General features: G+C 33.1%; 1 protein-coding gene across 1 annotated transcript; it reads right to left on the reverse strand.

Moving 5' to 3' along the window:
• Positions 1–162: 162 nt before the first annotated feature.
• On the reverse strand, positions 163–1,663 carry LOC132294347 (uncharacterized). Its single transcript, XM_059792172.1, has 2 exons — positions 1,350–1,663; positions 163–1,112 (listed from the first exon to the last, which is right to left on the reverse strand). The coding sequence occupies exon 2, from the start codon at positions 990–992 to the stop codon at positions 264–266; it is 729 nt and encodes a 242-aa protein (XP_059648155.1). The 5' UTR covers positions 993–1,112; positions 1,350–1,663; the 3' UTR covers positions 163–263.
• Between the last annotated feature and the right edge of the window lie 22,960 nt (positions 1,664–24,623).

The raw sequence follows: 24,623 nt of genomic DNA on the forward strand, positions 1-24,623 counted from the left end.
AAGAAAGAAAACCAAGCAAGACTTAATATTTCTGTGCCAATTTGTTTCTTTACTGAATAAATTAAGAATGAACCATCGCTATATACAGAATAGTACATGAATTGAAGCTGTACGAAAGAATACTAAATCAAAGAACAAAAAATTAACAACATATTACATGAATTGATAAAAACAAAACGATTTATATATGTCATAAAAAATGTCATTACATTTACAGTGCCATTACAATGGATGAAAAAAAAAAAAAAAAATTCTAATTCAAATCATTCAGCTGTTGGCATCTTGAAGCGACAAATCGGACAAAAGTTACTGATCTCCAGCCAATGAATAATGCAATCTTCATGGTAGACATGATCACAGGGCATGCGAGTGACTTCAGAACCAACTCGAAACTTGACGAAACAAATTATACATTTATCAATGTAACCTCCTATCCATGGTACGGTCTTCAACCCATCATGGTCTTCGTCCACGTCCTCGTCCACCTCCCTATCCCACGGCCACGGCCACGGAAAATACGTAACCATCATGTCTATGAAAAAAAAAGGTGTGCTAGTGGTGCTAGAACAAGTGACTTGTTCTATGTCACCAGAGAGAATCCTACTAAATAAATCGTCAGTTGTGTCCGAGAGCTGGTCACGATTGCGGGTGATTACCTCCGTACTGGTGTGGGATCTAGAGAAGGGTTCGCTAGTAGTTATGGCTCGACAATCAGAGAGAATGCTATGAAATATATGGTCACGATCGAGGGTAATTCCGACAGTAGAGAGGAATTGAGAGAAGCATGAGTATGCTTCGTCATCAGACAACAACACAGTGGTCGAAATTGGGTGTTTTGTTTTACTCAATTCAACACTTTTTTCTGAGACTAAGGCATGGTTGAAATCTTTTCTGTCAACGTGTGCCATTAGGCCAAACGAATTAGCCGGTGGAGAATCAAGATTAAGATCAACTCTGCTGAACCACCAATATGTGTGTAGCCGATACATCATATCCAGTAAAAAATAGAGATGGATGGAGATGATGTAAGTAACCTTTGCACCTCCAATATCCTTCTCCTTCCCACGATGAGATCCGAATGAATGGAAAGGAAAATACTTCCACCCCAATTTCTGTGGATGGGAATAACAAAATAGCCCAATTTATGAGACTCCTTGTCAGAATGGGAAAAGAAAATTCCAAAATAAAGAAAATAAATACACCATATATAATAAAAATTGATGAGCTCGATCCACAATTTACGCTACCCAAAAATTGGAAATAAACGCCGAGGAGAAGAACGAATTAGGGAAGACAGATTTTGATAGCAATAATATATGACATATAAAATCTAGAGAGAGAGTAGCAACCTGTGTCTCGTTGCTTGTCGAAATACGACAGAGATGGAAGGAATTAGTGGAAGAGCTTCAGATCGAAGGAGTTGGCCAAGGGGAGGATCTACGGCGGCTGAGGACAATAGCCTCCTTGTGTTTACCCTTCCGAATGAAAAAGTGTATATTTTTAGGGTTAGATACTATATATATCTACCTGCGTCTCGCTTGTCGAAATACGACAGAGATGGAAGGAATTAGTGGAAGAGATCCAAGGAGTTGGCCAAGCGGAGGATCTAGGGCGGCTGAGAACAATAGCCTCCTTGTGTTTACCCTTCCGAATGAAAACGTGTATATTTTTAGGGTTAGATACTCGAGAGAGAGAGAGAGAGAGAGATAGGTAAATTGCAAAAAAAACCTTCAACTATGTTTAAATTTGTAAATAATCCTCTAAACTATGTTTTGTCCATAAAACCCCCTAAACTATCACATTTAGTTGTAAAATGTCCTCTTGTCTTTCCCATTTTTCATTAAATAACAATAATATCCTTTCGTATTAAATTATACGATATATTTTCCTTGTTAAAATAAAATATGAAAAAAAATTCATACTAATTTGATGAAATATTCTCCATTAAATATATTCATATACTATTATTAAACGTGCAAAGTGTTTCAGTATTTCAGTATCTATTTATTAATATAAAAAAATATTTATTCATTGATATAAAACTCTACAAATTAACTAATAAAATTCAAATCGCCTATTTATTTATTTGTTTCTAAAAAAAATTAATAAATTCATATTACAAATTACCTAATAAATATGTACTATTATTAAAAGAGTTTTTATAAATTTAAATTACAAATTCCCTAATAAATCTATACTATTATTAAAAGAGTTTCTATAAAACTGTGACACAAAATCTATATCTATATATATATTATTATTATAAAAGATAATGACATTCATCCGGCCCCGTCCCAGTTATGATTATGTTCTTATGAAGAGAGGACACATGTCACTAGCCTGTAAATACAGGCATTGGGGAAGGATGAAGGGTAAACAGCATCTCAAATTAGGTTGAGAGAAGCTCTCATAGAATAAGAAGTAGAGAGATTTAGACAGCATCTCAAAGTAAGTTGAGACAAGCTCTCATAGAACAAGAAGTGGAGAGATTTAGACAGCATCTCAAAGTAAGTTGAGAGATCAATCCATGTGTGTAATATTGACTTTAAATTGTTATCTTTTGTTTGTGTGGCTTAATTACGCAATTGTGAAAGGTCTAAACAGAAGTCTCCACACCATTGTAGATTTTGATTTACAGAGTTTTCGGAAAACATATCACTCATTTATTTTTTATTTATTTCTTAAATCTCATTTATTATTTTTTTTTATTTCTTAAATCTATTATAAATAATAGATGTGGATTACTCCTAAATATTTTTAAATTAACAAAAATTGCAATAAAAAAAGAAAAAAGACTTTGTAGGCAACAAGAAAAATTAAATAAGGATAGAGAATTGTACTCAATTTTTATAAATTAATAAAGTAATTATTATTTGCTTCATATAAGAATATCAATTTTTATAAATTAATAAATTAATTATTATTTGCTTCGTAAAAAAAAGTGTTAATGCATAATAAAATATTTAATAAATCAATTGGTGCACAAAATATTGAACTAAATCAATTGGTGCATAAATAATTAATTCACTACTTTAGATATTACATCACGCCTCTTAATAATATACATTACATTAAATATAATATATTACATTAAATATTAAAAAGAGTGCTATTGATAATTCAATTCAAATATGTTAACTTTGACACAAATCAATTACGAATTAAAATTAAATAGGTAAAATAAAATAATTTCTTTAAAACACTAACACTACCTTTTATTGTGAGTTTTTTAATAAAAGGAAATCTAATTAGATGATCGGTTGATCAACTATACATCAACCTTCGCAATAGCACGAATCATTGTAAAATAGGGCTATTGGTCGGGTAAGTCGAACCACTGGGACTGCGCTAGTCTATGGCAACCTAAGTGTCTAGAATTGTTCTTAGAATGATAAGGGGTTTATAGAGGTTTGTTGGATGTCACTTAAGCTAGGAAATTAAAAATGCATAAAATAATAAATTGCAAGAATTCAAGGGAGTGAAGTACAAGTAAAGAAGGCTAGGGAAATGAATCCACCTCCATCCCTATACACATGCTAGGTTAAGAATAATTTAAGGGAAAAACAACATATATGATAGTCATGATACATAACAATACTAGGTTGCTATAATATCCTCAAGAAGTTCATTTAAATAGGAAGGCAAGAATAAACCATCAAAGGTTCACATGATCAACTACCTAAACTAAAATGTAGCTTAGAACATGCTTACTAAGTCAAGGATTATCAAGCCCTAATTTAAATGGTGAATGCACATAAAGCAAAGAATCAAGTATAGACCATCAAAGGGAAACCCTAAGCCATGAACTATCTAGGTTCTCCAACTCCATGCCATTGAAACCATTCCATGATCTAACTTCCATTGTCACCATGGAAGTGCAAGCAATATGATTACGAAAAGTAACCATCCAAGACAAGATGAATAACTCACAATAATCATTTATAAACATTCAACATTCATTACAACAAAAATGAGACTCTTGACCATGGAAAGACTATCAAAAATACATTGTAATCCCCAAAAATAAACTATACTAACACATGCTTACAAGGGAGGGGCTTCATCACCTCCCTAGAAGAGGAGTTAGTTACCCATTGGAGCCTTAGAATGAAGAAGAAGCTTGAACTCCATCTCCAATTTTTGAGCTCCCCTTTGTTAGCTTCAAGAACACCTTCCTTTCTTGCTCTCTTCTCCCTCCTCTATCTTGCAAAAATCAAAGATAAATAATGTGTGGCCCTTGGGTAGCTTTTTATTCTCCAACACACCCTCTCTCTCCTCCAAGGAACACCTCCAACCACTTCATAAAGAAGGAAGATGGCATTGAGGAAACCAATGTGCAAGTGGCTGAAATTGAGCCATTTCTGAGTGCAATCTGCCTGATTTTCGAGCACTCGAAAAGTGATCTCGAGCACTCTAACTTAGTGCAATGTGCAACATGTTCCTCTTGCTCAGCGCTGACCTATTTTGGGAAAACTGCTATAACTTTGTGCCCCGAACTCCGAATGATGATCTGTTTGAAGATTTGGAGAGCTGATTCAGTGTTTTAAAAACTTTATGTTTTGATGAAGACCCAATTCTCAAGTTTGGTTGGTCGAAAATGGGGAGAAAGGCAGTACTTCAGTGCTGCCAGGCAGTTCTGCGCACCTCTGTTACGAAGATCATAACACTCTGCTCCGAACTCCGAATGATGAACCACTTGAAGATTTGGAAAGCTGATTCAGAGATCTAAATCTTTCATGTTATGATAGAAGTCTAGTTCTTGAGTTTGTTAGGTCGAAAATGGCGACAAAAGTCAGGATCACTGCTGCCAGAAATTCAGAAATGGCATCCTTTTTGCTCAAAATTCCACAAGGCATCATTTTTGCTTCCTTTTTGCACTTTAACCTGAAAATGCATAAAAACATGCAAATGGAGTTAATCTACATAAAATAATTAATAACTGGACTTTGTTAATGTAATTTAGGACGCTTGAATATACAATATTCGGCGCTTATCATTAGACAATAATATATATAAAGAAAATAAAATAATTTTCCTATTTTATTATATTAGATAAGGACATATTTAAAGAGTTTCTATAAAACTCTAACACAAATTACCTATTTATCTATTGATTATTTTGATTTAAAATAAAAGAAAATCTTAGCCAAGAATTATTAATATAAAAAAAATTATTAATTTATATATAAAATAATATAATTTTTCTAAAATTCTACCACAAATTGCCTTTTATTATAATTTTTTAATAAAAAAAATCTAATTAGACAAAGATATATTTAAAGAAAATAAAATAATTTCTATAAAACTCTACCACAAATTACCTTTTATTTTTTAATAAAACTCTATCACATTAGACAAAGATATATTTAAAGAGTTTCTATAAAACTCTAACACAAATTAACTATTTATCTAATTATTATAAGTTTTTTTTAATAGAAATCTAATTAGATAAGGATATATTTAAAGAAAATAAAATAATTTTTTTAAAACTCTACCACAAATTATCTATTTTTTTCAATAAAACTCTATCACATTAGACAAAGATATATTTAAGGAATGTCTATAAAACTCTAGCACAAATTACTTATTTATCTATTTAATATGAGTTTTTTAATAAAAAGAAATATAATTATACGAGTATTATTAATATAAAAAATATATTAATTGATATAAAAAAGGGGTTTTAAAAGAGTTTCTATAAAACTCTTACACAATTTACCTATTTATCTATTTATTATGAGCCTTTTTAATAAAAGTAAATCTAATTAGACAAGAATTATTAATATAAAAAAATATTTATTAATTAATTTAAAAAGAGTTTTTAAAAGAGTTTCTATATAAAACTTTAACACAAATTACCTATTTATTTATTTATTATGAGTTTTTAATAAAATAAAATCTAATTAGACAAGAATTATTAATATGAAAATTATTTATTAATTAATATAAAAATGAAATAATTTTTCTAAAACTCTACCACAAACTATCTTTTATTTTGAGTATTTTTAATAAAAGATCATCTAATTAGACAAGAATTATTGATATAAAAAATATTTATTAAGTGATATAAAAAATAAAACTCTAACACAAATTACATTTTTTTAATAAAAGAAAATCTAATTAGATAAGGATATATATATTTAAAGAAAATAAATAATTTCTATAAAATTTTACCACAATTACCTACTTTATTTTCAATAAAACTTTATCACATTATGATGAGCGCTGAAAAGTGCGCATTTAAACCCCTTAAGCTTAGGTATTCTAGGACCTTCATCTATCTTATTTTCTCGCCTTAGACTAATTTTGTGTTATTTCCACTTTCAGGCACTTATCCCCAAAACAAGTCAATTCGGCCAAATAAGAGCATAAATGAAGCAATCTTGAACTGAATGGAAGAAAGGAGCAAAGTGGGAGAAAAATGAAGCAAAGTGTGGAAAAGCATCATCTTCGATTGATCTCATTAATGTCCGATCGATCAGAGCAAGATCGATCTAGGCCTCATCAAGATGGATCTAAGCCTTTGTCCTTATCCAAAATATCTTACCATCTTCGATCGATCCAACCCTTCTCAAATCGATCGAAATTATTCGATCTTATCCACACCTACCACTCCACCTACTACTTTTGTCTTTTTCCCAAAATATCGCAAAAATATTTCAGATTTGTCATTATCCAAAAAGGTGCCGCCAAGGATGGATCAATCTAGCCAAATTTTGATCGATCTCACCTAAGTTCGATCGATCTCATTAATGTTCGAACGATCGAACCCTCTCAAGTGCGAATTAAATCAAATTCCAGCTCATTAAAAGTTGGCAAATGGTGCAATCATTGGAGGAGTCCTTGTGCACAAGTCCAGACCATTGGGTGTGACACTTGAGCTACCTATATAAGGATTTGAGCCACTTTTGCAAAGAGAGACATTACTTGCTTAGATACATTCTTAGGGACCAAGAAAAGAGAGGAGAGAAGGCTAGAGACACCATTTTTGGGAGTTCTTCCATTCATCTAAGGTTTTCATCAAGAAGAAGTGCATACCTACCATGGAGATAGCCCTTGGGGGTTAGAGGACTACATCAATGAGTGGCTAAACATCTTCTTGGGGCTAGAGTTAGCCTTAAGCATAAACCTTGATGCTATGTATTTTGAGGGGATTTGTGTTGTAATACTTGTCTTGACACTTATATATACATATGAATCTTGTTTATTCAATGATTTGTGTGGTTTAATACTTCCAATTGATCATTTCATTCTATCCATATGTCTATGTATGCTAGAATAGATGTTCATGTGTTTATCTCTAGTTTTTGTGTTGTTGATGCATGTCTATGTGTATTGATGATATAAATCTAGAGATTGTCAAGGCATAGTGCTTAATAGAATTCTCTTGTGGTTTATTTGATGGTTTATACTCATTTCTTGATGGATTGCGCCTCTCCCTCAGTTTAATTTGCTTAATTTTCATGTCATTAGCTTAGTTATAGTGTAGTTACCTTAGTTTCTTAGATGGGAGGACAATCCATACTTGTTATTTGATATTCCATGCTTATGAATGCAAGTAGTATATGTCTCTAACCATGTGATTTGTTTGGATTATGAGCTTAAATGAAGAATTAATGGCTTAGTTTGATATATTATGCTATTCATTAGGTTGTTTAGACAATATATACTTAATTGATCATCCATGCTTGTTGAAACAACCAATCACACACACACCAATATTGCAACACATGTTTCCCCTCATTAATTATCCATTGAGTGTTTAGAAAGGTGATGTTTAGTGGTGACCTCTAAGTCTCAAGATCTCTCTCTTTCTCTTGTTTTCTATATCCTTTATTTGCTTGTTTACATTAAGCTTGTTAGTTTAAGTTTAGTTTATGTAATACCCCGATAATTTTAAAAGATTTATTAATTAGGATTAATTATTTTATTTTATTTTTTAATGATTTATTTTATTTTATTGAGTGCTAGATTAATTATCTTATTTTAATTAAGTTATATTTCGTGATTATGTATGATGATTGATTGTTTGTGTGGTTGATTATTGATTGAATTATTGGTGTGTTGATTTTATTGGTATTATATGACTTCGTTGTAAATTCTTGTTTGTTTATGTGCTTCATGTAATTAGTTATTTTAATTTCTGTATTTAATTAATTATCTTATTTATTTAAATTAATTGGATTGGGCTTAAGGAAAGTTGGACCAAAAGATGTGGTCTTGGGCTTGTATGAAACCTTATTGGGTTAATTAATGAAGGTCCGTGGTTATTTAATTATTTAAATGATCACTTTTGTATCAATTATATATATATATATATATATATATAATTATATATAAATATAATTAATTAATAATTGTTATGGAAAGATATATATATAGATATATATTTATTGATATTTATAAGTATATATGATTTAATTAACTAATGAGTTAATTATGGAAGGAATATATATTTATATATATATATGTTTATAGATATAAATTATTTAAAGATTATTATTTTAATTCATAATACTAGTTGGAATAGGATTTAGAATTTAAGGTGTATAAAAATACACATAAGGCTTTAGGGTTAAAGGTTTTACACGTTAGAAAAATAAAACAGACAGAGAGAGAGGAAGAAGAAGGGCTGACAAGGAGGAGGTCGGATCTGAAAAGGAGGACGTCGGAATTGGAAGAGATAATTAAAGCTTAAAGCGTCGGTTTCGTTTCGAAACCTTTAGGCAAGTTTTCTCTAACTTTCCTCTTAGAACTCATAAGGATTTCACCTTGAGTATCAAGGCTTTAATTAAATTTATTTATTTAAAAATTATGGTTAGATCGGAATAATTAAAAAGTATAAATTATTATATTTGATTTTTAGATTATTGGATTTTAATTGATATATATAGGTGTTATGTATATTTTAAAATCAATCTATAGGTGGATTTGTGACCCAAGAGAGTTAATTATGGTTTCTTTATTTTCTAGAATTGTTCTGTAATTTTCTGGAATTTTTCTGATATTTTTAGGAATTTATTAGGATTTATTTTCCTATTATTTTTTAGGAAAATAATTATATATATATATATATATATATATATATATATATATATATATATATACACTAGGTAACTGGCGCATGTGGAGCGGCGGCACAATAAAGAATTGATCCAGGGCAGCGCGGTGTAGGATAATAGGGTGTATACGCCAATTAGGGCCATTTGATTAATTAAACTTATGTGAATTGATATGGTGCATCGCGGCGCATAAAAGTTTGGTGCGCAGGTGTATCTGGACCATAGAAGTGGTCTGGTCAACTATGGATTATTTGGTGTATTGCAGACCATGAGAAGATGGTGCACTCGCTGATCTGGACCTTAGATCTATTATAGTTAATAGAAAATAATCTAGTGTGAGCGTGTTCATTTGCGCACTCATTTATGACCATTGGATGCGGCATAAAGGAAGTGATGGATTCAGTGTGGTGAGCTCACGGTAGCTGAAAGAGCTTAGCCAATACCAGCACACAAGGAGGCTTGAATCCAGCGCGTGCAAGTGCATAGTAAGCACGTGGGCGCGCGTGGGAAACTATGTTGGCCTAATTCGACACTAGAAATTAAAACGGTCATAACTTAGTCATTTTAAATCGAAATTGGGTCATTCTTGAGCTCAAATTCAAGGATTTTTCGACTTCTTTCCAATGGTACCAATTTCATTATCAGATTCCCATCCTACTAGGAGATATTTATGTTTTAGTGAGAAAGTGTCGGAAAACTATTTAAACCAATATGGAGTATTTAAAGGAAACTATTTCTGACATATTTAGTTGCACTAATTTGTGTAAATATAATAAATTAATAATTTTTTATGGAAGGAAGTGTATATATATATATATATATATATAATTATTTATATATGTGTATATATAGTTTAATTTGTCTATGAGTTGTATGGAAGGATGAATATATATATATATATATATATATATATATATATATGTATATTGATTTTAAATAATCAAGGATTATTAAAGAAGGTGTTAAACACATATATACATTAAATAACATATGTGTAGGTATATATATATATATAAATCATTTAAGATGATTAATATTATCATTCTTATTTGGCATATCTTAATAGGCTGGTTGTTAAATTAATGATATGCGTATAATATGCATGTGATGGCTATGTATGATTTAGCGTATTGTTAATTTTAAAGTTAATTCATGGTTAAAGTGTGGGCATGGATGAATTGTCAAATGATTAAATATATTACTTAAATATTTGTATGAATAGAATACATATATGGAAAGTATGGATGAATTGCTAATTAAATGTATGAATAAATATACCTGTGGAGGCATGGTTGAATTGCCAATGTATAAATATACATACACGGAGGCATGGTTGAATTGCCAATGTATAAATAAATATACTTATGGAGGCATGGTTGAATTGCCAATATATAAATAAAAATATTTACAATGGCATGGTTGATTTGCCAAAGCAGAATTACGTTGTTATGTGTTAGATGATTAAAATATCATCTATGGTTGTTGTATGTATGGATTGGATTAGGGTTAGATATTCTTAAATGAGAATAGTTTAGTACTTACTGGTTAGTGTATTATTTTACATTAATAAAATAATATTGGGGAAGACGTGGATGATTTGTCAAAACTTGGATTTTGGATATGTGATTTAAACAATTAAAATCATTATCGGGTTGGGATTAAATAGAGTATTTCTTTTATTATAATTTGTTGTTTAAATGATTAAACAACTGACTAGGATGTGATTAAGGTCAAAGGAGTTTTTATAAAATGAAATGGTAGATTGGTCTAGGTATGAATATTATTTTAATAATTATTTAATAGGTATGGAAATTTAATAAACTTATTAATGGATGTGATTAGTATAATATATATAATTATATATAGACATGTATATTGTGCTTTATTAAAGTTAAAACTTTATTAGGTTTGGTTTTGATCAGAGATGATCTGCTTATTGGTTTTCAGAGGCCTGGTAGAGTGAACTTGCTCGTAGGGTTTAACCCACGATTTATTTTTCAGGTTATTAGAGGTTCCAGTCTCGGGGTTGAGGATCCGCAGCTGGGAGACTGTCATTCGTCTATTCATCTTGTGTACTTTTAAATAGTATTGGATTATTGGATAATGTTTTAAGGGGTCCTTGAGTTATGGGATTTCCGAATTGTAATTGTTGGAGAATCATTAAGTAATATTTATTTATTAGTTTTCTTCAGCGGTTTATTTATTCTTTATTATTCATCTTTGTATTCTGTGCTTGTTAAATACTTAAATTGTTTTGATATCCTTTGATTTTGTGCGCGGACTTGATCAATCCGTGTTCCAAAATTAGGGGGTATCACAGTTTAATCAACCAAACAAACCACATTTTGATCACTCGACCTACTAACCCTTCATTGTTTCCATATCAATACGACCCTCTAATCCAAAAAGATTTTTATTTTATTCTCAAAAACTCCAAAAGGATTTTTATTTTAATTTTTACTTTTATTTTATTTTTTATGTTCATTTTATTTTATTTTCATTTTAAAATTTTCAAAATCCAAAAAAATATTTTTATATTTTTTTATTATAAAAAATCCAAAAATATTTTTAATTTTTAATCTTCAAAAATTCAATAATTTTAAAAATATTTGTAGTTTTGCGAGCTCAAATCGTTCTGAGTTCCATTCAGATCGATCTATTTTCGATTGATCTTAGTTCTTCTCAGATCGATTGAACATATTGGAGATCGTTTTTAAAAATAAAATCCTAGGGTCATTTTGATCGATTTGGCTATCGATCTTAGAACCTCATCTCTCCCCCGCCGTTGCAAACCATCTTCTTAACCTCCGGCGAGTTTCCAGAGCTTCGAAACTTCATTCATCCACCTCTAACCTAAGCATATCTCCCTCGTCTTCCATTCTCTCTAGATTTGGTAAGTTTTGTAATATTCCTTTCGATTCCGAAGCTTAATCTCCATATTGTGAACTTTCCATGCTAGATTTGAGCTTCCATCTTAAATTCCTTGCCATATATGAAGTTTTCAAGCATGTGTATATATATGTATATATATATTTTTTATTCCGAATTCGATTTTGGGGGTCACGTGCCAAGATAAGTGACCAAAATCGTGTTGTTGATGTGTGAGAGGGCCTATGAGCTTGCTCGAGAGGAAACCCGTGTCATCCACGTCACAGATCTGTGACTTTTCAAATTTCTCACAGCAGTTCGATCGATCAAACCTTTCTCTAATCGATCAGAGAAAGATTGATCTCACTTATCCTTGATCGATCCAACTTAGATCGATCTCACATTTTTCTGATCGATCGAACATCACAGATTGGCATATACACATCACACACGATCTTTTGTAGTCCATGCTATCTTATATATGTCCAATGCCTGTATTTTCCACATTGGATGCATTCTATACTTATATTGTCTAGCATGTTTCACTTATTTGAACATTCATCATCTGTACTTGGCTGCATTATAACTTGCATAGATTCATGTCCATTATTCTAAGTTGTCTATCTTACTTGACATTCATGTTTCTATATATTGTGCTTCAATTTTTTATATATGTACTGACTTCTTCTGCAAGTTTTCTTTTCATTTTGCAGGCTATGGCACGGGTTAAGACTGTTGCTAAATGACAGTATGAGCGGAGAGTTAGACAGAGAGTAGAGGAGCCTGCAGAGCCCTCTCATGCTCAGGAGTAGCCTCCAGAGCCAGCTCCAACCCAGTCTTCATCTGATTCCAGATTACAGTCTTCGTCTTCTGCATCATTATCTTCTGATGAGGCTGAACATGTACCTCCTCCATTACCACCACCGGCACAGCCAGGCCAGGTCAGGGACAGACCTATTCCGAGATACTTACGCCTTTCAGTGGCGTATGAGTCTGTGTTCGATATTTATTTCTTCTCTCAGTTAGTCTTGACCCGGGCCGCTTATGATAACATTTTCAACCAGGGCATTTCAGCTATATTAGCCCCAGTGACATACCCAGTTTATCCGCGCCTTGTTCGGATGTTCTACCAGAACCTCCGGCCGGCCCCGAGTAATCTGGCGGAGCTGTGCACTTCTATTGATGGCCACCCCATCCGGATTACAATTGAGACACTGGCCACTTCTTCTCGATGCTCGCATGCCTGCCCTCCTAATATCGATTATCCCATTCTGAGGAGGCCTTCTGATGCAGACATGGTTGTGGCACTGACTGGCCATTACAGTAGAGGTGAGACTTTCGCCACTCGAACTTATTTGCCCGACGATCTTTGGTTCTTCGATTTGGTCTTGTACCGAAACATATTTATGGTAGGCCATAAGATTCAGAGACACGACGACTTTCTTGCAGCCCTTTATGCTTTTTACACAGGGCATTGGTTCTCTATTCCGGCACTCTATTGGAGTGTCATGATGAAGCTCTACACCGACTATATCAGCAAGACTAAGCCTAAGCGGGCTAAGTTCCTTCCTTTCGACCACCTTATCACTTAGATACTCCGGGATCAGCACTATCCATTCCATCCACGGGAGCATACTGAGTCAGGAGCTTGCCACTACGGCAAGAAGGATTGGAACAAGAGTTACAACGCTCTCATTAAGAGCCTGGAGCAGGAGGCCATCCTTGCAGCTGAGGAGGCAGCTCGGAGGAGGAAGCTGCAGCAGATCCAGCAGTCGCACCAGCGGCTGCAGCACAGATGGAGATAGAACTGGAGCAGCAGCCTCTAGAGGAGCTACAACATCATTCTCCGGCAGGGTCGCCAGTTCACTCTTAGGAGCACAGTCAGGACGTACATTATTCTTCTGATCCAGTTGTACCTGATACTCCAGCACAGACACCCGGCCTAGGAGAGCGTGTCTAGGCAATGGAGGATGCAGTAGTTGTGATACCCCCTAATTTCAGAGCATGAGTTGATCAAGTTCACGCTAAAAAAATCCAGAGATATCAAAACAATTAATATTTAGCAAGCACAGAATATAAAGATGAATAATAAGGAATAAATAAACCGCTGAAGAAACTAATAAATAATAATTTCATTAACTAAAAATCCTCCAAAGGTTACAACTCGGGAATCCAATAATTTAAGGACCCCTTAACCAATACCCATTAATCCGAAAATCATAAGTAAAACTAAAGTCAAATGACTTAACAACATCCTACTTTGAAATAAATGAGAGTAGATGATGAATAAGCCTTCAAGTCGCGGATCCTCAACCTCGAGACATGAATTTCTATGAATCTGAAAAAAATAAAATAAGGTGGGTCAAAACCCACGAACAAGTTCCCTCTAACAAGCTCCTGAAAACCGATGAATAAAACATCTCTAACCACAACCATCTTAATCCAATTTTAGGTATTAATATAAAGTGATAAATAATAATAATACATAACATCACCAATATTAATTAATACCTCCACAATCCCAAACCATGGATTAATAAATAAATATATATATATATATATATATATATTTATATATATATACACACGACCATCCATACCAAACCATTCTCATTACATGGAACTCCTCTTTCCAAAGTTAATCCAAATGGTTAATAGTACCATGCTCAACCCTAGGAGCATTTTGTTTCCTCCTATTCACATAACCATAACCATAGATGTTTATTCAATCATCTAATCCATATACCATTTTATTCATGCTTTGGCAACTCATCCAAGCCTCCACAAGTATAATATATATACTTAACCAATTTACATTCCAATTATATCCTGGCAATTAATCCATGCCTCCCATAGTATGTTTTTTGTCCATACTTAGTTAATGACAACTTATTCAAATCTTTGGCAAATAATCCATGCCTGTAATAGTAAGTTCTTGTCCATACTTAGATACTGACAATTTATTTATATCTCTGGCAAATAATCCATGCCTCCTGAAGTATGTTCTCTACATACCACATTAAAATAATATGTTTATACCTTGGCAAATAATCCATGCCTCCAAATCAACCATATCTCATAAGTATAAATTAAAAACACAATAAAACATATAATAAGCAACATAGATACAATACAAGCATACACAAATAGATATAAACTAATCCTTTAAACTTCTCGTCCTAATTACAGCAAGTCAACATATGATAAATATCATAGAATAAGTTAATAAATTGCTTAGACATGCTTCCAAAGCAAATAGCCGTATAAGCATCCAAAACTTTCCTTTAAATTATTATTAATTTAATCATTCTTTTGTCAATCCATTTTGATTAATTAAAATAGGTTTAAAATAATTCTGGGCAATTAAAACCAACATCCAGGTCGCGGTCCAACTGAGCAGGCTGAGTTCCTAACTTAGTCGGTTGAGTTGGTGCTGAAGTGTCTTCTTCATCGCGACAGCAGCTTCCGACCTCTGTAACTTGTCTGTTTCGCCTCCGATTCGTGTAAGAACAATTCTAATTAAATTCTAGGATGATCTAATACATGTTCTAGCATCTAAATACACATTATAAACATAATATACCATGATTCATTCACATCAAAACAACCAAAACCAATTCCTACAATTATATAAATATATACACATACAACCAGTTTCCTTCCATGCTTTTAACCCTATGTCTAGGTGATTGGCATGCAATTATAGTCTAAATTATCATACCTAAGGTGTAGAACTCATGGGTTCTAAGAGGAGAGGTAGAGAAGAACTTGCCTGAAGTTTCAAAACGAAACTGATACCGCAAGCTTCTCTGATCTGTTCTGAAATTCCGGCTGCCCTCTTCTTTGCCGTCCTTTGGTCTAGCCTCCCTTCTAGTTCGACCTCCTTCCTTCTTTTCTCATTCTCTTCCTCGAATCTCTCTCTCTCTCCCTCTTCTTCCTCTCGGCAGATTTCTCTGCCTCCTTTCTTTCTTACGTAAAAAACTAGTTCTAAGGGTTACACAATATGTATATATATATATATATATATATATATATATATATATATATAAATATACATACACCTAGTCTCCTAACCCTAATTTGATAATTCCTCATATTTATATACGAATATACATATATAAATATAACTATTTAAATCCTCCTTAAATAATAGTCCAAAGATACGTATATATATAATGTATATATACTTATTATATATATATATTTCATTTAATATGTATATAATAGATTCCAAAATAATGATATTTATATGCATTTACGGGCATACATATATATATAACTCCTTATATAACTATATATATACATATATATACTTATATAATCCATTTAATATACATAATATATATATATATATATATATATATATATTCATGCATAAATTCATGGGCCTTTAAGCCTTCCAAATCCTCCAAGGCTTCCCATTATAGCCCAATACCAAATCCTTTAATCCATCTCTAAATCCAGTCCACTTAATAATAACAAATAAAAATAAAAATAATTAAACATCTAATTACACCTAGCACATACTCAACAAGAAACACAATAACAAAGGCATGTCATACAAACAAAGTCAACACACCAACAAATTAATTAACAATCAAACATATAAATATTCACACAATCAATCATACCAATAAAGCAAATAAACAAATAAATTAATTTAAACCAGTAAATCCATTTAAAGACAATTTATTTAATTAAATAATTTCCTTAAAATCTAGGGGTATTACATTCTTCCCCCCTAACAAAAGGAATTCCGTCCTCGGAATTCACAAATCCTTGAAATGAAAACTTTGATTATTTATACCAAATTTTCATTGTTCCTTTTCTGTGTGGAAATAACTCCATCCCCACATACATAACACATAAATAATTTTATTATGAACACATTAACCTAATTCGTAATTGTTGCATTTATTTGCAACCTAACTTCACCAACTTATTTGCGTTGGTAACTATCCCCATTGCTGCATTTTCTTACAACAAAAAATATATACATACATATAACAAATCCTGTTTACACAAATGACGCAATATATATATATATATATATATATATATATATATATATATATATATAGTAGCGCCAAAAATAGGTTATTGCTTATTCAATCAAAATATGAGATAATTAGTGACTGAGGTAACTATCCTCCTTCCTTACCAAATTACCTTACACTATAAAGGAAAGATAATATGGAGTAATAACGCACTTACTATCCCTCAAACTTGAATATACAAGTTTATGCCAATTACAACCATTACGCTTAGTCTAGCGGCGCACATAAGATCTCTGATAAGAGTATCTCACAACGTGTCCTTAAAATGTATATAGGACCAAGAACTTTAGTACTACCCAACCATGTACATGATCAATCATCCCAATCCTTAAACCGTGCTATAACAATAATCTTTTAATGACCATTGTTATAGTCCAACGATGGAAGCTTATTTATTGCTCATCATTATTCTTGCCATTAATGACCCATTCCTGTCACATCTGCCTATTGTAGGGGTGGATATCCTGACTTGGTCATACTATCTCCCTTGACCAATATGGAAAAAAAAAAAATTCCCAATGAAATGTCGGTAATCCGCTAATGTAATTTACGAAAATACCTTCCATATCCACTTTAATATCAATAAAGTGGCACTGACATTACCCTTTAAACTCTTGCATCCTCCTGAGTAGTTAATAACTGATAGTTTGTACTTCAGTTATTACCATTTTCTTCAAAATTGTCACTAAGACACATTAGTCATTCCTTGTATCTCATTCCGTATCAGAATTCACCAAGTAAAGTGAAATATCTTTGAGAGTCTACATTAAATCTAGGTCGACCTCAAAATTCCCTAAAGAAATAATATCGAGACAAGAAGTTATAACTTCCCATATCTCTGCTATCCATTCGTTATTCGTTTCATATGTACGGACGTATACTGTAGGCCTTTATATTCTGGCCCCCATAATATGATACTATAGTAATTACCTCTATTTATATGAGGCAAAACACTACTATAACTCCATTTCGTGGATTTGTACAAAATAGTCATGATAATTAAACTTCCAAGATCCCCCAAAAAGAAAAGTCATTTCTTTCATCATTCTTATCCCGACCCGTGCAGAGATTTATTGATCAATACCGATTTACGTCACTGTTAAGTGTTAACCAAACCTTTAATTTATTGTAAATTATCCATACAAAAATCCTTCCATACAACTATGCACTCTGTTTGTCATGAGAGTGATCGATCCTACAATATCAGGAACTTATATGCCAGATAATTTGAAACTACATTTCCTTTTTATCAGGGTTAGACTAAAGTCTGAAATGAAGACATAATAACCTGACCTATGCAAGTAAAAAGTTCTTTGAGATAATTACATATTTCCATCCGTTGAAATATTTATTTCAACAATCTCCTTAAAGTCGGTGCCAAAATTTATCTTTAACCCAACAGCAACCCCAAAGTAAAAAAAAATAAAAAAAATTTCTCGTAATTAACGAAACATTAGCACCTGATTTGTTGTCCTTTTGTGGACTCCTTATCTATAACGAACTATACACCGATCCTGGGAATGAAGTTTTTCAATACATTCCAATCCTCTTTTATCAAAATGTTTACCCCAAGCTAGATATCAAATGTGTAAATATCTGTGGTAACGTGCCTACTATTCATGTGTAGATTACACTAACACCCACTGGTGTAACATACTAACCATCAATGGTTTATATAAATTACCATTATCAATCAAAACGATCCAAATACAAATGAATGTGATGCACTTGTATCTAAAAAAACATGTTTATGTATAACATGAATAGAAAACATGCCCTCAATTAGTGCGAGGTGCCCATGCATCATATGGTGCAATGTTGTACACCCTGCCCTGATGCACCTGCTGAATTGGCTGCCCTTATGGTGGCCATGGTGCTGGCAAAGCTGGATAAGCCTGAGCCGGCACATGCGAGAACTATGGAGCCAAAAATGGTTGCTCCTGTCCCTGTTGCCCATATTGTCTCAAAGACATCATAGGACAACGTTTGGATGAATGCCCATATTCTCCACACTTATAGCAATGACCTCTAAAAAGGTCTATCTGCCCCTGTACTTGACCCTGTCCAGTCTGTGGTGCCCCAATCTGCTGTTTTTGAGTAGGAACCCCCTCTATCTGAACCTCTGAAGTACCCTTGTGCTTCTTCCAAGGCTGGTGTCCCTGGAATTCACCCTTATCCTTGTTTCTGGCTCCATTGCCCTCAACAGAGTGATTAGGAGAGTCTTTATCACTCCGATTCTCATCCATAGATCGCTTATAGTCCTTCCTAGCCTGGCAATGTTGCAAAGCTGCATCAACCACCTGTGAATATGTGGTGTATGTGGGGACTCCCCAAAATAAACTTCTTAATGGGCCAAGTCAACCCTTTTAGAAAGCATGCCCTCTTATTTACCTCTATATTTACTTCCTCTGATGCAAATAGAGACCGGTTTGTGAATTCCTGCTCATATTCTGTAACTGTCCTATCCCCTTGCTATAGGTTAAGGAACTCCTTTTTCTTAGCTGCTCTAACCGCAAATGGAAAATATTTGTCGTCAAAACGATCCTGGAACTGATCATATGTCAGTGTGGTCCTTTCCTCTGTGGTGGTGATAGACTCCCACTACTGTAGCGCATCTCCCACCAATTTGAAAATGGCGAGCATTTGTTTCTGAGTTTCTGTGCACTCCACCATATGAAGATGACGCTCGATATCCTTCTTCCACTGATGTGCAGTCTTCACATCTGTGGACCCTAAAAACTCCGGTGGACTCCTTTTAATAAAGGAACTCCTTGCTTTCTCCCAAGCACTTGGTTGTCCCACTGGTATAGGAGCGGGTGCCTGCGGAAGAAATTGCTAATTCTGAATTGCAGCCGCCATTGCTGCAGTTACAGCCTGAGTGATGATATGAACCATATTAGGAGAAATCTCTTGCTTTCTCCCTTGGTTGTCATCCTGATCCTGCTGCTCCAGCACAACACTTTGGTTTTGTAGACGATTCTAATGCCTACATTCTTGCCTCCTCTAATACCTTCCAAAACGGTGTCCTACCATTTTCTGATAAGACAATAACAATTCTACGTTAGAACGCACTAACGGACCGAGTATAGGATATAAAGAATCCTATTACCTAGGCTCTAACCAAAAACACGCAACGCGGAAGTCACATAACGAAAGACACTCCTAAGGACACTTGAACCTGGAGTGCTCTGATACCAACTGTGATACCCCCTAATTTCAGAGACATGAGTTGATCAAGTCCACGCTCAAAAAAGCAAAAGATATCAAAACAATTAATATTTAGCAAGCATAAAATATAAAGATGAATAATAAGGAATAAATAAACCGCTGAAGAAACTAATAAATAATAATTCCATTCACTAAAAATCCTCCAAAGGTTACAACTTGGGAATCCAATAATTTAAGGACCACTTAACCAATACCCATTAATCCGAAAATCATAAGTAAAACTAAAGTCAAATGACTTAACAACATCCTACTTTAAAATAAATGAGAGTAGATGATGAATAAGCCTCCAAGTTGCGGATCCTCAACCTAGAGACTTGAACTTCTATGAATCTGAAAAAAATAAAATAAGGTGAGTTAAAACCCACGAACAAGTTCCCTCTAATAAGCCCCTGAAAACCGATGAATAAAACATCTGTAACCACAACTATCCTAATCCAATTTTAGCCTTTAATATAAAGTGATAAATAATAATAATACATAACATCACCAATATTAATTAATACCCCCACAATCCCAAATCGTGGATTAATAAATATTTATATAGATTTATATATAAATACACACGACCATCCATACCAAACCGTTCTAATTACATGGAACTCCTCTTTCCAAAGTTAATCCAAATGGTTAATTAACCATTAATAATACCATGCTCAACCTTAGGAGCATTTTGTTTCATCCTATTCACATAACCATAACCATAGATGTTTATTTAATCATCTAATTCATATATCATTTTATTCATGCTTTGGCAACTCATCTAAGCCTCCACAAGTATAATATATATACTTAACCAATTTACATTCCAATTATATCTTGGCAATTAATCCATGCCTCCCATAGTATGTTTTTTTGTCCATACTTAGTTAATGACAACTTATACAAATCTTTGGCAAATAATCCATGCCTCTAATGGTATGTTCTTGTCCATACTTAGATACTGACAATTTGTTTATATCTCTGACAAATAATCCATTCCTCTTGAAGTATGATCTCTACATACCACATTAAAACAATATGTTTATACTTTGGCAAATAATCCATGCCTACAAATCAACCATATCTCATAAGCAGAAATTAAAAACATAATAAAGCATATAATAAGCAACATAGATACAATACAAGCATACACAAATAGATATAAACTAATCCTTTAAACTTCCCATCCCAATTACAGCAAGTCCACATATGATAAATATCATAGAACAAGTTAATAAATTACTTAAACATGCTTCCAAAACAAATAGCCGTATAGCATCCAAAACTTTCCTTTAAATTATTATTAATTTAATCATTCATTTGTCAATCCATTTAGATTAATTAAAATAGGTTTAAAAATAATTCTGGGCAATTAAAACCAACATCCAGGTCGCGGTTCAACTGAGCAGGCTGAGTTCCCAACTGAGCAGGATGAGTTCCCAACTGAGCAGACTGAGTTCCCAACTTAGTCGGCTGAGTTGGTGCTGAAGTGTCTTCTTCGTCGCAACAGCAGATTCCGACCTCTGTAACTTGTCCTTCTCGCCTCCAATTCGTGTAAGAACAATCTTAATTAAATTCTAAGACGATCTAGTACATGTTCTAGCATCTAAATACACATTATAAACATGATATAACATGATTCAATCACATCAAAACAACCAAAACCAATTCCTACAATTATATAAATACATACACATACAACCAGTTTCCTTCTATGCTTTTAACCCTATGTCTAGGTGATTGGCATGCAATTACAGTCTAAATTATGATACCCAAGGAGTAAAACTCATGGGTTCTAAGAGGAGAGGTAGAGAAGAACTTGCCTGAAGTTTCAAAACGAAATTGACGCTGCAAGCTTTTCTCATCTGTTCTGAAATTACGGCTGCCCTCTTCTTTGCCATCCTTTGGTTTAGCCTCCCTTCTGGTTCGGCCTCCTTCCTTCTTTTCTCCTTCTTTTCCTCGGATCTTTCTCTCTCTCTCCTTCTTCTTCCTCTCGGCAGATTTCTCTGCCTCCTTTCTTTCTTATGTAAAAAACTATTTCTAAGGGTTACACAATAGGTATATATATATATATATACATACACCTAGTCTCTTAACCCTAATATGATAATTCCTCATATTTATATACGAATATACATATATAAATATAACTATTTAAATCCTCCTTAAGTAATAGTCCAAAGATGCGTATATATATATAATGTATATATACTTATTATATATGTATATATTCCATTTAATATGTATATAATAGATTCCAAAATAATGATATTTATATGCATTTACGGGCATACATATATATATATATATATATATAACTCCTAATATAACTATATATATATATATATATATATTCATGCATAAATCCATGGGACTTTAAACCTTCCAAATCTTCCAAGGCTTCCCAATATAGTCCAATACCAAATCCTTTAATCCATCTCTAAATCCAGTCCACTTAATAACAATAAATAAAAAAAAATAACAATTAAACATCTAATTACACCTAGCACATACTCAACAAGAAACACAATAACAAAGGCATGTCATACAAACAAAGTCAATACACCAACAAATTAATTAACAATCATATACATAAATATTCAGACAATCAATCATACCAATAAATCAAATAAACAAATTAATTAATTTAAACCAGTAAATCCATTTAAAGGCAATTTATTTAATTAAATAATTTCCTTAAAAATCTAGGGGTATTACAGTGTCTCCCTCAGAGCTGACATTTCTAATCTCCATGCGGATGTCATGGTTTTGCTGTGTGATATATCCAGAAATATCCGGGGATCGCGCCCCGCTCGCCCTACCTCCTCTGCATGATCTTTTATATCTCTTTATCACTTTTTTTTGTACATCTGTGATCTTGTATGCTACTTTGATACTGTTATATTTTTACGGCCAGCCTGTTGGCCTTGATACTGGATGTACCATATACTGTTTATTTATTTTTTGTATGCATGATTATCTTTTTGGATGTCATATCTTTGTATTGATATATCTGTCTGTGATTGACTCCATTATCAGGTGCATCCCAGTGACTTCAGTGAGAGAGCGTACTACCCAAATTTTTCAGAACCACCCTTATTCCTCTCTCCTTATATCAGTTATTATCCCATTCACACTTGCATGTCCACTGTGCACTGTTATTATCCCTTTTTGTTATCTGATGAGTTTTGTCCCAATGCCATTTTTTAGGACCACAGTTAATCCCAAGTTTTTTTTTTTTTTTTTTTTTTTTTTTTGGGGGGGGGGGGGGGGGGGGTTTATGCCACCCACTTTGGATACTTATGTCCTGGCCACTCTTTGTCATAGTTGCACTGGTATTCTCTTTCCTTTTGTTCACTTTGCACATTGAGGACACTGTGCCATTTAAGTTTGGGGGTAACGTGTGCTTTGCAGTGTTTGTTTTTAATTCAAAATTTTGAGCATGACTTGTGTAATTGAGGGATTTTCTATGATTGGTCCATGACTAGTTATGATTTTGATCTTTTGAGGACTATATTGCTTAAAATTTAAAAATTACTTGACTTGAGAGTCCAATACTTCTTATATGCCTTGTGGATGCCATTTAGGAGCAAAATTTTTCGAAAAATTAATATCTTGCTTGCACTTGTGGTTCACATCATCTTAATTTTGTGATTGTTTTGAGATTCACTTTAGGATTCTATATTAGCACAGGCGCACACTAGCATTCACTTGTGGGGTACATGCTTTGTTGATTATTGAATTGGTTATATCCCAATTGAGCTAGTAGTGCATTGAAAGCTTTCATTCTTGATAAAGGTGGATAACAACCCCTTTTCACTAAATAGCCGGGATTCTAGCCTCATCAAGTACTGAATTTCTCGCGCCGAAAGGTGGAGGGCCCAAACTTTAGGTTAATAATTGAATATTCAAAAAAAAAAAAAAAAGTTGCAAAAGCAATAAAAAAGTGAGGACTTCTCCCAAAAGGTAAGAAGTGGGAAATGATTAGATGGATGTTGTTTTAATTTGTAACCTAGTTGATTTGGGCTTGTAAGTTCTTACGGGTGTTTGAACACCTAATGCCCTAAAGCCGTTCGGTTTGGGAGTCATTGACCTAACGCTCGACCTCGTGGATCGCTAGAAAGCTTAATAAATCAACACATTGCACTATGCTTCCATCTTTGATCCTTAGGGTAGTATCTAAAAAAAAAAAAAAAATTCCAGTGAAAAGACTAAGCGCACCTAGATCAATAAAATTTTAATAAAAGGTCCACACTTTGTCTTGATGATCGATACTAGATTTGTGTGCTAATTTGAGGGTAAGGATGTGATCATTTCTTTAGTTGGCTTAGCTAGCAACATATTTGATTCCCGTTCACTTAAAAAGGATTCTAGAGTTATTTTGATTTGCATGATCATTTTCTTGATGTATGGAGGACCATATTTGCTT

The sequence above is a fragment of the Cornus florida genome, unplaced genomic scaffold (genome assembly GCF_030987335.1).
Source record: "Cornus florida cultivar Cherokee Brave unplaced genomic scaffold, ASM3098733v1 CherokeeBrave_3.0.0_Hap2_Chr01, whole genome shotgun sequence".
Classification (NCBI taxonomy): Eukaryota; Viridiplantae; Streptophyta; class Magnoliopsida; order Cornales; family Cornaceae; genus Cornus; species Cornus florida.

Excerpts from the sequence above, each read along its gene's own strand:
- LOC132294347 (XM_059792172.1), bottom strand. The coding sequence starts at position 992 with ATGATGTATCGGCTACACACATATTGGTGGTTCAGCAGAGTTGATCTT.